We start from the raw sequence: 13,623 nt of genomic DNA, 5'->3' as shown, positions 1-13,623 counted from the left end.
TCGCATCGATTCGATTACTACTACTGTGATCGACTATGGTCGTATGGCTGAGTCCCAGAAATCAGATCCAGAACTGAAAGAGTTTTTAAACAATCCTCCAAGCAACACATCAGTAAAACTAAAATTACTCAAATCACCATTAGCAACCACACCCATATACTGCGATGTGTCAACAGAAGCCATCCGTCCGTTCGTTCCACTCGAGTTTCGACAACGAATAATAAAGAAGCTGCATGAAACGTCGCACCCAGGAATTCGTGCCAGCACTCGCTTAGTTTTGGACCGATTCATCTGGCCATCACTACGTCGCGACTGCAAGCAATTTGTTATGCATTGTATTCCGTGCCAGAAATCAAAAATACAACGGCACAATAAAGCACCAATAAGCAGAATTTCGGTACCAGATAACCGATTCGCACACATCCATATGGATTTGATCAGACCTCTTCCACCGTCCGAAGAGAATTTATATTGTCTCACTATTATCGATAAATTCACCAGATGGCCTGAGATCTACCCGTTGCCGAATATGACTGCACACACCGTAGCTCGGGCCTTCGTCGAGGGTTGGATCGCACGATTCGGCGTACCAACAAATATAACAACTGACTGTGGTAGACAATTCGAGTCGGAATTGTTTCGCACACTAACAAAAATGCTAGGAATAACACATCTGCGTACAACGCCTTATCACCCGCAAGCAAACGGTCAGATTGAGCGAACACACCATCAGCTCAAATCAGCGATCATGTGCCATCAACATTCCCGTTGGACCGAAGTTCTACCCATCGTGCTTCTGGGCATGCGATCGTCACTGAAGGAAGATGTGCAAGCAACGGCTGCTGAACTTACTTACGGTACATCACTAAGATTACCCGGACAATTCTTCTCCGACAGTGAAACGAAAAATCCAACCTCAACATTCGTCACCGACCTGAAGGCAATAATGACGAAGTTACGTCCTACGCAGACTGCTAATCATTCCTCGAAAAATTCATTTGTACAAAAGCAGTTATCTACCTGCAGCCACGTTTTCGTGAAGGTAGGATCAATCAAACCTCCTCTCACACAACCGTACGACGGACCGTATAAAGTTATTCGCCGGAAGAAAAAAGTTTTCATTGTAGACGTAAATGGTAAATCTACTGTGATATCTATCGATCGGCTGAAGGCAGCTTTCACACAAGCAGAGGAGATTCATCCACCAGTAGAGCAGTCCAAGATGTCAACTGAGACGAACACCTACCAAACACGCTCTGGACGCCGCGTGAAAATCCCTCGTCAGTATTGGTAAATCTACGGGGGGAGTGATGTGGCGTAATCGACATTAATTTGATCATCCCAATATGCCAACACATACACGCACGCGTATACAAATCATTATTACACTACACTCGATATCCTTCTACCTACTGTAAATATATTTTAGTTCTGATTAGACAATCAAGCCGGATAGTTCACTATTGTCCGAAACTAGTCCGTATATATTCTACATCAGTGCAGCCACAACTATTTAGAAGTTCGTTTTGAGAAGTCAAAATATTGAAAGGGTCACGCACCCTCCCCCCCCCCCCAATATTTTGGCTACTGGAATATTTGAAAATATTTTGTATAATAAAATTTTGTAATTCTTGTTTATAAACCATCATATGCTGATATGGCATGCAGTATATGCTCAAATTCGAAAGCAGCGTTTACTACAAGTTCGAATTTATTTTTATTCATACCAAACTGCATTTTACTCTGTGGACTGTGTTCTTGAGAAGATACTACAAACATCAGACTTCACTAAATTTTATTTTTACGGCCCATTGTTTCACGTTTCTCCAACTTTTAATAATCACTTTCCTCTCTCTGTTGGCTTTATAATAATTTTTTTGTTCAGTTTTGGGTAAGTTATCAATGTGATTTTAATTTTGCATATTTAGCAATTTTTCCAGTGCGTCCACCGGATTCTAACAGTGCTTTAATTTTAAACGGATGCAATACACCGATGTGGGTCAGAAAAAGGCGCATTGATTATACCCCAATTTGGAGCGCGTAAAGTTGATGCTATACAACACCAGTACTGCGCTACAAACAAAAATGGCATAAGGATCGTTATTGTCGAAACAAAATTCATTTGACCATTATTGAATAACACCTGAAAACAGGAAATTTTCCTAAACTACATTTTGTATTAAGCCAATTAATTAAATTCATCTCGTCATCACCTACTCATTTAATTAGAAAAAAAATATTCAAAACACCCGTGTAATATGGCATTAGGGTTCATACTTGTTCTATCATCACTTATGCTACCAGCATAGGGTGAAAAGTCCCTCGAACGAATTGAAGTATACATTTCCTACTACTTAATTAAAAAACTCATTATCAAAGTTAAGGCCATCCACATAGTGATGAAAAGAAGAGGCGTCGAATCACATAAACAGGAAAAGTGGGTCATCAATGTTGATTGAGGTTAGGGATAACTTGGGATGTTTACGGATTCTGATTGCTACATGAAATGTTATGTGGTGGACTGATGGTGCACTAACATCAAACCAAAGTTTTAGCACAGTTGAAGTTTTGGCCTGAGCAAGTCCTTAATTATTTGTTTAAAAGCGTGCAGAATAATTAATTAGGCTATTAAAATCATTCCAGAAACCTCAACGCTAATACCGAATAATAGTAAAATTCACATGATCATAAAGAGCAGTGATTACTTTGACAAAATTTGGTGCATGTGTCAAATATTTAACTCGCATTCGAATAGGAGCTAAAGAGTAATTTGCAACTTTAGGAAATACAATTTCAGATACCATCACTAAAATAAATTTCCTTGTTGGCGTAGCCTCAGCTGAGATAACACAAGTTGATGGTACAACTTCGAGGCAATTTTACTATTTCTCTACGTTTCAACATAAACCGCGCACTACACATGGAATGGAATCATGGAGTCGCTTGGTACCCTGAGAATTAACAGAGAAGTTACTCAAAACTGTTGCAAATTTTTGCACAAGGAAGTAGTCCGAAAGTGTAACCATAAATATTAATACACAATGCTTTAATCTCACTCGATCGAATGCATTGAGACTGTACATTTTGAACTCAAGCAGTGTTCTAATAACTCAAATAAACGTGTGTCAAAAATTCGAATCATTTTCGAAACAACATTAGTAGATTAGAGTAAAGTGCAAACTGAAAATATCCAAATACTCCTCCATACAAGCACGGCAAAAGTCGGTCAACGGCTTATAGCGAACGGTTGGTTTGTGTACTGATCAAAATAGGCTTGGACTTACCTGACTCACACATACACACATGCATCCACAATAATCCTTCCACCGGTGAGCACTGCATCAGACGATGATAGCGAAAATAATTTGCTTCCGACCCGTTACGCACCGGGATGTTTGGCCTACCGCTAATAAAAGGTAGATGCCACGTGAATTATATGCGGCTTATCGTGATCGGTAGTAACGAAGGTCCGAGCTGAAAGAGCTCGGAAACTGATAACTTTTGCCGTTGTGGCCAATGATGATAGTGAGAAAGGTGAACAGGATGACAGGTGTGATTTATAGATCGCCTAAAAGTATGCGACGGATGTTTGCTCCATTTCTGGTTATAAAATGTCCTGACCCTGGCAGCTTCCTGTGCGTGTCGTTTTCGTTGGTAATGGCATGTGCCGTGTGTTGTCCTGCCATCGGCCACTCGGTCCACAATAGACAATCTGTGAAAAAAAGGGAAGGATAAATGTTAGAAGCAGCAAGGGTTGCGATTGGTACGGACTTATGCTGGTGTTTATTGAGTCCTAAAGCTGAGCTGTTTAGTAAGCTGTTTGCAGCTAAGATATATAATTAAATAGACATTTTAATTTTCTGAACAAACTCGTTGTTTAGATGCACAGCTGAACGATCTGAATTTTATACAAACAAAGACCAATTATCCTCACTGTTCCGTTGTACGTGGCTTGATTTAACAATTTCCGATAAGGAAAAATGGTTGCTTGAACTTATTAGCAAAGTTTTACACCCTAATCCGCTTTCCTCAAGGGAGTGCTACATCGAGGCTACAGAAAGTTCAGAAAGGCAATCCAATTCAAATATGCTTCGTAAGCTACAAAAACCTCGCAATGGAACTGGTTTACCGTCGGGATCCCGTGTGACAAGCTACAACTTGTATGGCTAATTGCTAATCTGTTGGTGGAAACCTGTTCTGATTTAGATATGGAAATTATGTTGAACAAATCGTTTTCGGTAATGCGGACAAAACTTTTGCAACAAAGAGTCGACCGCGTAATTTAAAAACGTGAATAAAATTACGTAAACTTGGGGCATTTGTTACTTTCTTTTTCGTGATTTGCAATCCCACACGGAACGACCGAAATTAGCTCTGCGCCTAATTCGTATTACTGTTTTTGAATTAGTTGATTTTAACAACAAAATTTCCAAAATAACTATAAAATTAGTTAAAATTGAGAATTTACCTTGCTGAAAAAACTCTTATTTTTAGAGAATGTGTTTAGTTGATGAATATCCTGGACACAAACCAGCAATATTTCAATCCAACACGAAATTCTCATTGACAACTAATTTTGTTATTAAAATCAGAAAATTTGTTTCTATTTATCTATCACCATCATTACTGAAGGACAGCACAAAGAAAACAAAACTGAAATGTGTATTATTAACAAGTTTATTAGCCAACAACTCATGAGAAGTGTCAAAGCAAAACAATCTATTAAAAAGCTAAAAAGGTCAGTCTTATTGAAACTGTTTGAAAATTGTTTTTATGTTTTTCGCATGTGTTCGATATATCTTTATTTAAATTTCTAAACCGATATGTAAAAATGTCGTAAACTGTTAGTGGAAATCGTATTTATTCAGAATTTGTGCGCACTTGAAGCGATTGTGCGTAATAATGTTTTTTACGCAGAACAGTGAAGTGAATTTCGAATGTTTCACTCTAATTGTGATGAAGTTTTTTTTTGTATCTTCAAACCTTCCGAGCTGCGCCGTCCGTTGTTCTACTTGTATTCGGTTTTTGTTTTCCGAGTGCTCAAAGTTTTCAGTGAGAATGAAGAAAACAGTGATTTAGAAGAAAAAAAAATCAAAAAGATGTTTATGTTTTGTTTATGTCGTTTTCTCCAATACAACATCGTATTTATGCCTGCCAATATAGAAAAAACAACCGCGTCTGAAATTTTTTCGGCAGTAGTGTGCCATCTAGTGGCTAGTAGTCATTACGGTGTTACCGTTTCGGTGACAGGGCGCCATATAGCTGCAGATTGCAGAAGCCAATTCAACCATTCATATTGGTTGAAAACAACATTTTATTTCTTTAATTCAACTAAAAAATTAGTTGAATGGAAATGAAATGTGCCTTAGCTAAGAAATGACAGCACGTTTAATTTGTGAATTCAACTAAAAAAAATAGTCATTTCAACAAATATTTTATTATTATTAAGGGAATGAGAATAAAAAATCTAGATCAGCAATAGTAAGATTTTTTTAGTTGTCTCAAAAAATAACTAACTAAAATCAGCAAATCAACTAAATTTTTCGCGAAAATGCTGATTTCGGTCGTTCCGTGCACATAAATTTTCTGACTGTGTACAGATTGTATGTTTGCAACACATTTTAACTAGCATAATAGTTACGAACAGGATGATTTTTGTCAGTTTACATTAGCTCAGCAATAATTTTTCAGATACAAACTTGAATTATTATTAACGTGGGTGTGGTGAGCTCAATTCTTCCTCGTTGCGTATGGAATTATCAACCTATGAACATATGCTACCATACTGAGTTTCGCAATTGACCATAAAGAGGCTTTTGAATATCCGAAACTTTTTTAAACGAAAATATTCGCTCTTATTCTCAAATCTATTCCTAATAACGCTAGCAAAAACGATCGAAAAGTCAATATGCCTTATTCAAAATCAAGGTGTTTAATGGCTTACTCTCTGGGCGTATTTGAACAGATACTCAACTGTACTAGCATCTTTGCGGTGAAAACTTTGATCTAACTCTTAGATTCTAATCAAACAAAATAATCATACGAAACCAATTTTGAATCGCTAAATCTTGATTTTGTGCGATAGGGATAGGGATAAAAAAATTCGTTAACTGGACTTTTTGCTGTTTGAAAAACTGGGTGACGAGAATATTTTTGGTTGATATGTTTCTAATAGTTTATGAATGGAAAAGTCTTCCAAAATCCGGGAATCGATGTTCTTCAATTTTATAACACAGAACATTTATTAGTAACTAAAATATATCCGTTACCCTCCATTACATGATCATTTGTTGAATTTGGTTCTGGTGCTGATTCTGCAATTCAGAATAAAAAAAAACTTCTTACAGTGTGAAAAAACTCTAAGATCTTCTGAAAACGATAGATAAAACCATCATTTCTAAATTAATAAGTCCGTGCCATTTGCAATAACTGCTATTGCTCGGACGGTATTCGCATAAGCAGCCAATTTTTCATCACCTTCTCCCTTCTCGATAAATTGCATTTCTCAATTAGTCTTATTACTTTCCGACATGTTTTCCCGGGTACAAGATTCGAGGGTATGGTTCTTGTGAATTGCCTCACGAGATCTCGAAGATCTATTGAGCTTCCTGCGTTTGTAATTTGCATTACGTCATGATACTTATTATCCTGATGCTTGGTCCAGGTGTCATATATGACGTTCGGAAATGATTCGTTTTAATGCAATCCCAAAGTAACATTAAGATTTTTAAGCGTTGCTTAAACTGATCCAATACCTTTTTATAAATATTTCTCGCAAAGTAATCCAGCAATAACTAGTTTAAACTCAGAAATAACTAGTTCAAACTCAGCAAAAGTTTGACTAGCAAAAATTGTTCGCTAGTTTGACTGGCGAAAGGGGTCGCTATATTTGTAAATCGCTCACAAACACTTTTTTTCACGATTTTTCTTTGGAGTGCCTGGTCGTGTCATCGACCACATGTTCAGCGATTACAACTACCTTAGGCTCATTTTGAAGCCAAGAGATGTCCATCTCCTCTGTGTGAAAAAGAGTAAGTATAATTTCTCCCCTCGCACTGACAACGTCAACGAGAGCTCTTCTCTTTCACACATATACACCACTGTTGTATAAAGTGTGCACGTATCATGAGAGCGAGTGTTTATTTTCTTTCAACTCTAGCACTGTATCACACCAAATTGCTAGAAATTCTCTGAGGTGAATGAAGATATTTTCTCAGAAGTGTGCACGCCGGTGAGGACTCTGGCGTACGGTTCGCATAAGAGAAACGTGGGCACGCATATTCAGCAAAAGTGTAATTTATCGTTAAACTTTAGTTTTTCCTTGCTGCGAAAAAGATTGTCATAGCAAGACCATCGTTATCTTCTATAAATTTATAAATTAAATCACAGAAGTGTTCGCTCACTAGCACGCCCCAATGGTCACTTGGGTGTATTTAGGCGAAAACGTGTGAGAGCGTCCCGGGTTGGCGGTTCAATGCATAGGACAGTGGTTTTACAAACCAGTTGTCGCGTATGTTCGACCCCCGACTTGGAAGGATTCATAGTGTCAGTAGAAGCGTAGCACCAGCCATGCAATGGTTCTGTACACTCTGAATCGGCTGCGAAGTATGTTGAAACAGAAGGTCAAATTCCACTACAGGAATGTAATACCAAGGCTTTGCTTTGATTTGCGTGAGAGCATTTCATGCGAAGAGAATATGTTTCACTAGCGCCAGCTGTTTTAACTACAAGCACACACTCAAATTCTGCCTATTGGACACTGAGAAGAAGTGCACTTTCCTATTTGTGTGATGTTTGCTTCTTGCATCCCCTGTGTAGACAAGAATCTTACATCAGCGTGTATCAGTCTGGTGAAATGTCATCATTGTTTGAAGCTACTGTTGGGTCGGTTGGATCAAGTTTGAAAGGCAAATGGCAGACAATCCCGGCTCGGGAGATCTAAAAGCAGAAAAGACGTAAACGATAAACCAATTTATATTGTCCTAACCAGTGTGGCCTACAACATTACTGTGATAGTTTTGAAAGAGTAGAGTACAGTCTACGTTTGTCTATGAGGGGTGAGGGGTTTCATAATTTGTTGTTATTTAAAAAATATGTGAAATTCAGCCAACCCAGCCAAAAAATGTTTTTTGTCTGCATCAGGTATGTGTCTAGCATTGCGGAAGTACACATCAAAGGCTGAGCTCGAGCATGTGATGAATAACTATCACGTAAACAATAAATCATAGTTATTTCGAAAAACTACATACTACAAAAAAATCTTTTAAATTCTCGTACCTTTAGATGCAAATAGATAGAGTTTTACAATTGAGCGATTTCATATAAAACTTATTAACATTAGTAATTAGGACAACCATTAGTTACGTTTCTATCAGACCACAAACACTAAGCTACCCTGCGTCTAATGAATTTTTTTTTTCGCTCTGAAATTTCATGTTTATTTGTCTAAACTCGATGCATAAACATTTCGCAAATTGATTACTGATAATTCGGGATTTTATCATTATGTAATATTTTCATATTTATGTTCATATATTTTGCTGTTTGATCCACTATGTTTAATTCACTTGTATACTGATATGATATACACTTCACAAACTAGATATTTCTAGTGAACATCTTACAATCCAGTTGTAGAATCATGTAAAAAAGATCCTGATTGAGTATTATTCATTTCTTTTATAAAATTGTTACCATACCAAAGAAGGACTGTAACAAAGAATGAACATTTTCGGAATTGTCGAGAAAATCAATTATAAGTGCATTTTGGATACAAATTGAATGACTAAATGAACCGTCTTGAACAACATGTACAAATATGTCTCCCTCATATTAGTCAATTATACATATGTTTAATAACCATACATAGTTAGTGTCTGTTTCACAAACGAAAAAAATGTATCGTAATTATTTCGTGTTTCTATGAGTCGGTTTTGCGCGATACACTTTGTGCGATGATTCGTTCAATTTATGCGGTTGAAATTTTGCGTTTTGGCAGTGAGTTTCACCTTAATGCTCGTTCATACCGAACATTATGAACAATATCAAGTTTGAATTATTTGTGGTAATCTAAAGCAAATCAAAGTCTTGGCATTATATTCCTTTGGTGGAATTTGGCCTTTTTATTTCAACAGATTCTGCAGCCAATTCATAGCGTACATGCATGGCTAGTACTACGATTCTACTGACACTGAGAATTTTTCCAGTTCGGGGTTCGAACATACGACAACTGGCTAAGACTAGCGCCCTATGCATTGAACCACAAACCCGAGCATCTAATATGTAGTTATCTTCTACTACTGAAAATTTAATCATAAATTGCTGAACATATTTCTAGGGTTGTTACGAAAAATTTCAAAATCAAAAGTTGAAAACTAAAACGCGCGATATTCGAGCGAAGCGTTAGACAACTATTTTATGCAGGTGATACTTTCCGCAGTACCTGAATATTCACTTAAATATAATTAAAATATCTGCTAAGTTTGTCATATGAACACAATAAATAAGTCCGCATACATCACGTCACTTCGAGAAACCCCATTAAAACGATTTCAGTTTTATTCTCCATCTTTTCCGATGTCCTTAGATAAGGAGCAAGACTCTTTGCAAGCGTATGAGTAATGTTAACATTATGTGCGGTAAACCAATTGCGGCGCTTCTTTTCCTGATTATAATCAATAAATCTTCCTTATGGTTGAAAAATAAATCAATCAGTTCATTATGCTTAAAATTGCAATTCGAGAAAAGTGTCTTAGTCTAAAACTACTCGGTTTTCCTTAAAACAGCTCGAGAAAAATTATTTCAGTTTTAGCTTACTTCCACTGACACATTTGATTAGCAACAAACACATTTCTATATGGATTTCCTCTTGGAGAAATTATTGCGATATAAAGATTTTTGTAACTTCTATAAGTAAACCCGTAAAATATGAACCTTTAATTTAACACGCGAAAGGCAATGGATATGGAATGTTGTCGTAAAACTATTTATTTTTCCGGAAAACTGCTTTTGTAACAGAAAATGTTTAGTTTTGCTTATTTTGGCTAGCGCAATCTAATACAAATGCAATGATACACTTGCTAACTTTTTTATAAGGGAATAAAATCTACATTCATAAAATGTAAGCAATTTTCCATCGAACGTTGGTGAAAAATTGTTCAAAACTGATATTTCATTCGAAATGTCAGGCTTAACATTCATTTAAGAATAAATTATTGTCAAAAAAATTGTTTGAAACTCAATCCTGCAAGTCACTTTGATAAACTCTGCATATATGAATACATAGATCTATGACATACGTACCAAATAAAATGTACGTAATACACAAATTACCAACACAAGTTAATTTGGTTTACTCTTGATCCTTAATTCTCTGATGTATAGAAAATGTTATAGTAAAAATAAAAATGCTTACATTTGTGATTTTGAAAGAAGTTAAACAGATTTCACCGAAGATAGTTTTTTTTGCTTCGACATCTTTTTGCTCGGCAAACATTTCCTTCTTGGTAAGATAAATTTTAAGGTAGACCACATCAGGATGATCTGATTTGCTCTTTTTAATTTCAGTTTCAATAATAATAGCGCCTTCTTCTGTTATCAGATTTTACTCTGAATTTCTTTCTTTTCTTCCTCATCTTTTATTTATTCTTATCATTTATTTAGATCAGGGAAAAGCCCACCGAAATTAGTTTCTGTCAAACTTGTTCACCAGCAGGCATAAAACCCCCTCATCTTTTGCATCAATAGATCAAAATCATCCAAATGATACATTTCCTTAAATCTAGTGCTTCTATAATAACTAAATCTAATGAGACAGAAACGATTTCTTGATAACATTACGTAATAAATGAAAGTCGAAAGAATTGAAACATTTGTTAAATATGCGGCACATGCTAGCAATGGGTTCGTTATATCCATAATTAGTTCTAACATAGGAAATCCGAAAAAAAATAAAACTACGACATCGAATGTAAAATTGTAACAATTGCAAGCTCTTTGTGCTCTCTAAAATTTAATTTGGTTTCTAGAACACCCAAGTCCTTAACAGACGATGCGCGTTCGAGAACAGTTTGTGGAATATTATAGTCATACTTGAATACAGACTTTTTGCTACTAAATGAGATGACGGAGCATTTAGTGGCATTTAAACCATTTTGAAATATGAAATATGAAAGTCATCGGCGAACGATAGTTTCATGCACTTGATCGAAAAATTTAGATCATTGAGATACAATAAAATTATGAACGGTCCAAGGTGACTTCCTTGAGGAACGCCAGATGTAACAGCACATGGTGAGGTTGTACAGGCTCCTATTTTCACTATCATTTCATTACCAGTTAGATATGATCGAAGACAATTAAAAAATGATCCGTTTAATCGCAGTATACTTAACTTATGTTATATGATGATTGATTTCGTCGAACACAGCAGGGGAAGTTGAAAGCTTTGGCATGGATCCAAGCGGAATCTCAGATATGTAGTCTTCGATACAGCGCACAACGCATCAATTCCACGGTAGTTGGATAGGGTATGTTCACATTGGATTTCTTCCATATTTCAGGAAAAATTCCAGAACACAAAGAACAATTGAAAATTCCAACAAACTGTTAGAACAATTTCTTATCACCACGAATGGAATCCCAGAACTTCTTCTTTTTTTTCTTGTCAGACTTCGCTTCGTAAGCCTGTCAAATTTTGCTTTCAAAATGCGATTTTTATCATACACAAAATTTGTTACCATATTGTTAAAGAATAGCATTTCATATATTACGTTCTTTGCATTATTGAATGTGTTTTCACTGAGACGATATCTTCCATCAGACATCAACATCCTTGAGTGCGAAAATCTTCTTTCGATTACTGCATTGGAATGGGAAAACGCAATCACATATATCGAAAAGTTTTTGCAATTCCTGGTAACAGCTCTGTTCAAATAGCAACTTGTATCACTCGAGATCGAAAAGCATAAAATCGAAATTTTGTCCACTGAAGAAAACATTTGCTAGAACCGCCTTCTAGTAAATTTTAGTTTTATCTAGGTGAAAATTCATCAACCAGCTCGACCAATTGCTGAAACGTTCGCCCATCTTCAATTTTTTATCGTTTCGTAAAACTCACAAGCTTCAAAATTTTGCAAAGAATTTTTTTTATTCGAACAAATGAAATGTGGAATGATATTTTTTGAAATTCGCGCGAAATCCGCGCCAGAGCATCAAAATCTTAGCAGAAACCTAAATCCTAAATCCGCAAAAATCGCGAAATTCCCGAAAACCGCGAAATCTGCGCGACCGTAACAACCCTGTATTTCCGATAATTTGAATCAAAAATTCCGCTACTGCGCTTAATATAACAAGAGATATTTACGATTAAGTTATACCCATTCTTATCCAGAGTGAATTTTGGAAAGGCGTCCCATAGTAAAGTAAAAGTCTATTCGCCCTATGCCGGAACGGCCGATCCAGGACTGTTTTTCTCATCGGCGATGATTGAGCTGCCAGCGTGTACATGTATTGGAATACCGGATCCGGCATTAAATTCATTTGGTTTCCACCGATATTCCTCGCCGAGTTTTTCGCACCGTCGCACAGTGAGAAAAACTGCCGGCAGATCAGTCATCACCGATAAGAAAAAAAACGTCCCGGATAGTTCCGGATCGGCCGTCCCGGCATAGTGCGAACAGACTTTAAGGCGTAGTCACGTCAAAATTGCTTCTAAGATATCGAGAAACATCCGAAACGACCGAAAGTTATAGATTTGCAGTAATCGTTACGTTAAAATCACAGTATCTTGAGAACGGTAGCATTTAGCAAAACTTAAAACCATTTCGATCGAAAATTATACAAAACCTTGTCCAAAAACATTTTAAAATTATTTGAATTTTTTTCAAAAATAATATATGAAAGACTGTAGCTTTTTGATTCATCATATCTTCATTCTGAGCTCGGTGCAAAAAACTTCATCAGTTTTTAGCTACAACATATAAAAAAACAAACAGTTACCTAAAACATTGCCGAAACACCAGATCAATTTAATAAACTGTTTATGAGATATAGCATTTGGAAAATCTTCATGGATTTTTTTCTTATGCTCTTCTCAAAATTAGGGATAGAGTTACAATGTCAAATTGATGATACAAATTGTCTATTTTTGTCATGAACAAACCTTATGTGAAATTTGAGTCAAATCAACAACTACGATAATTAAAATATCCAGAGGAACCACTAAATTCACATAAATTTACGATCCGATCGAAAAAAAACTTTTTTACTTTTTTTTTATAAATATAAAAAATAGGTATAGAATTAGCTCAAACTTTAGAAAAATTTTACGAGGCCCGGAGGGCCGAGTGTCATGTACCAATCGATTCAGCTCGACGAACTGAGAAAATGTCAGTGTGTGTGTCTGTATGTGTGTTGTCAACAAATAGGTCGAGATCTCAGAGATGACTGGAACGATTTTGAACAAACTAGTCGCAAATGAAAGGTATCCCCGTCACCCAGAACCCGTTTTGAGATCGGATGTTTACTTTTTGATTTATACGAAGTTTTATGTCAAAATTTTCAGTTTTCTGCCAATATCTGTCACAATTGACCTTGAAAACAGAATTTGTTTTTGGATTTAGA

General features: G+C 36.2%; 1 protein-coding gene across 1 annotated transcript in view; it reads right to left on the bottom strand.

The window, feature by feature from the left end:
- Positions 1-13,623, bottom strand: part of LOC131440355 (allatostatin-A receptor-like) — a 213,093-nt gene that overhangs the window by 115,959 nt on the left and 83,511 nt on the right. Inside the window, exon 3 of the mRNA XM_058611602.1 lies at positions 3,285-3,712. Coding sequence (XP_058467585.1) covers positions 3,605-3,712 — 108 coding nt within the window. The 3' untranslated portion in view covers positions 3,285-3,604. The remainder of the gene's footprint in view (positions 1-3,284; positions 3,713-13,623) is intronic.

The sequence above is a fragment of the Malaya genurostris genome, chromosome 1 (genome assembly GCF_030247185.1).
Source record: "Malaya genurostris strain Urasoe2022 chromosome 1, Malgen_1.1, whole genome shotgun sequence".
NCBI classification, from domain to species: Eukaryota; Metazoa; Arthropoda; class Insecta; order Diptera; family Culicidae; genus Malaya; species Malaya genurostris.
This window is presented reverse-complemented; position numbering and strand designations above follow the sequence as displayed.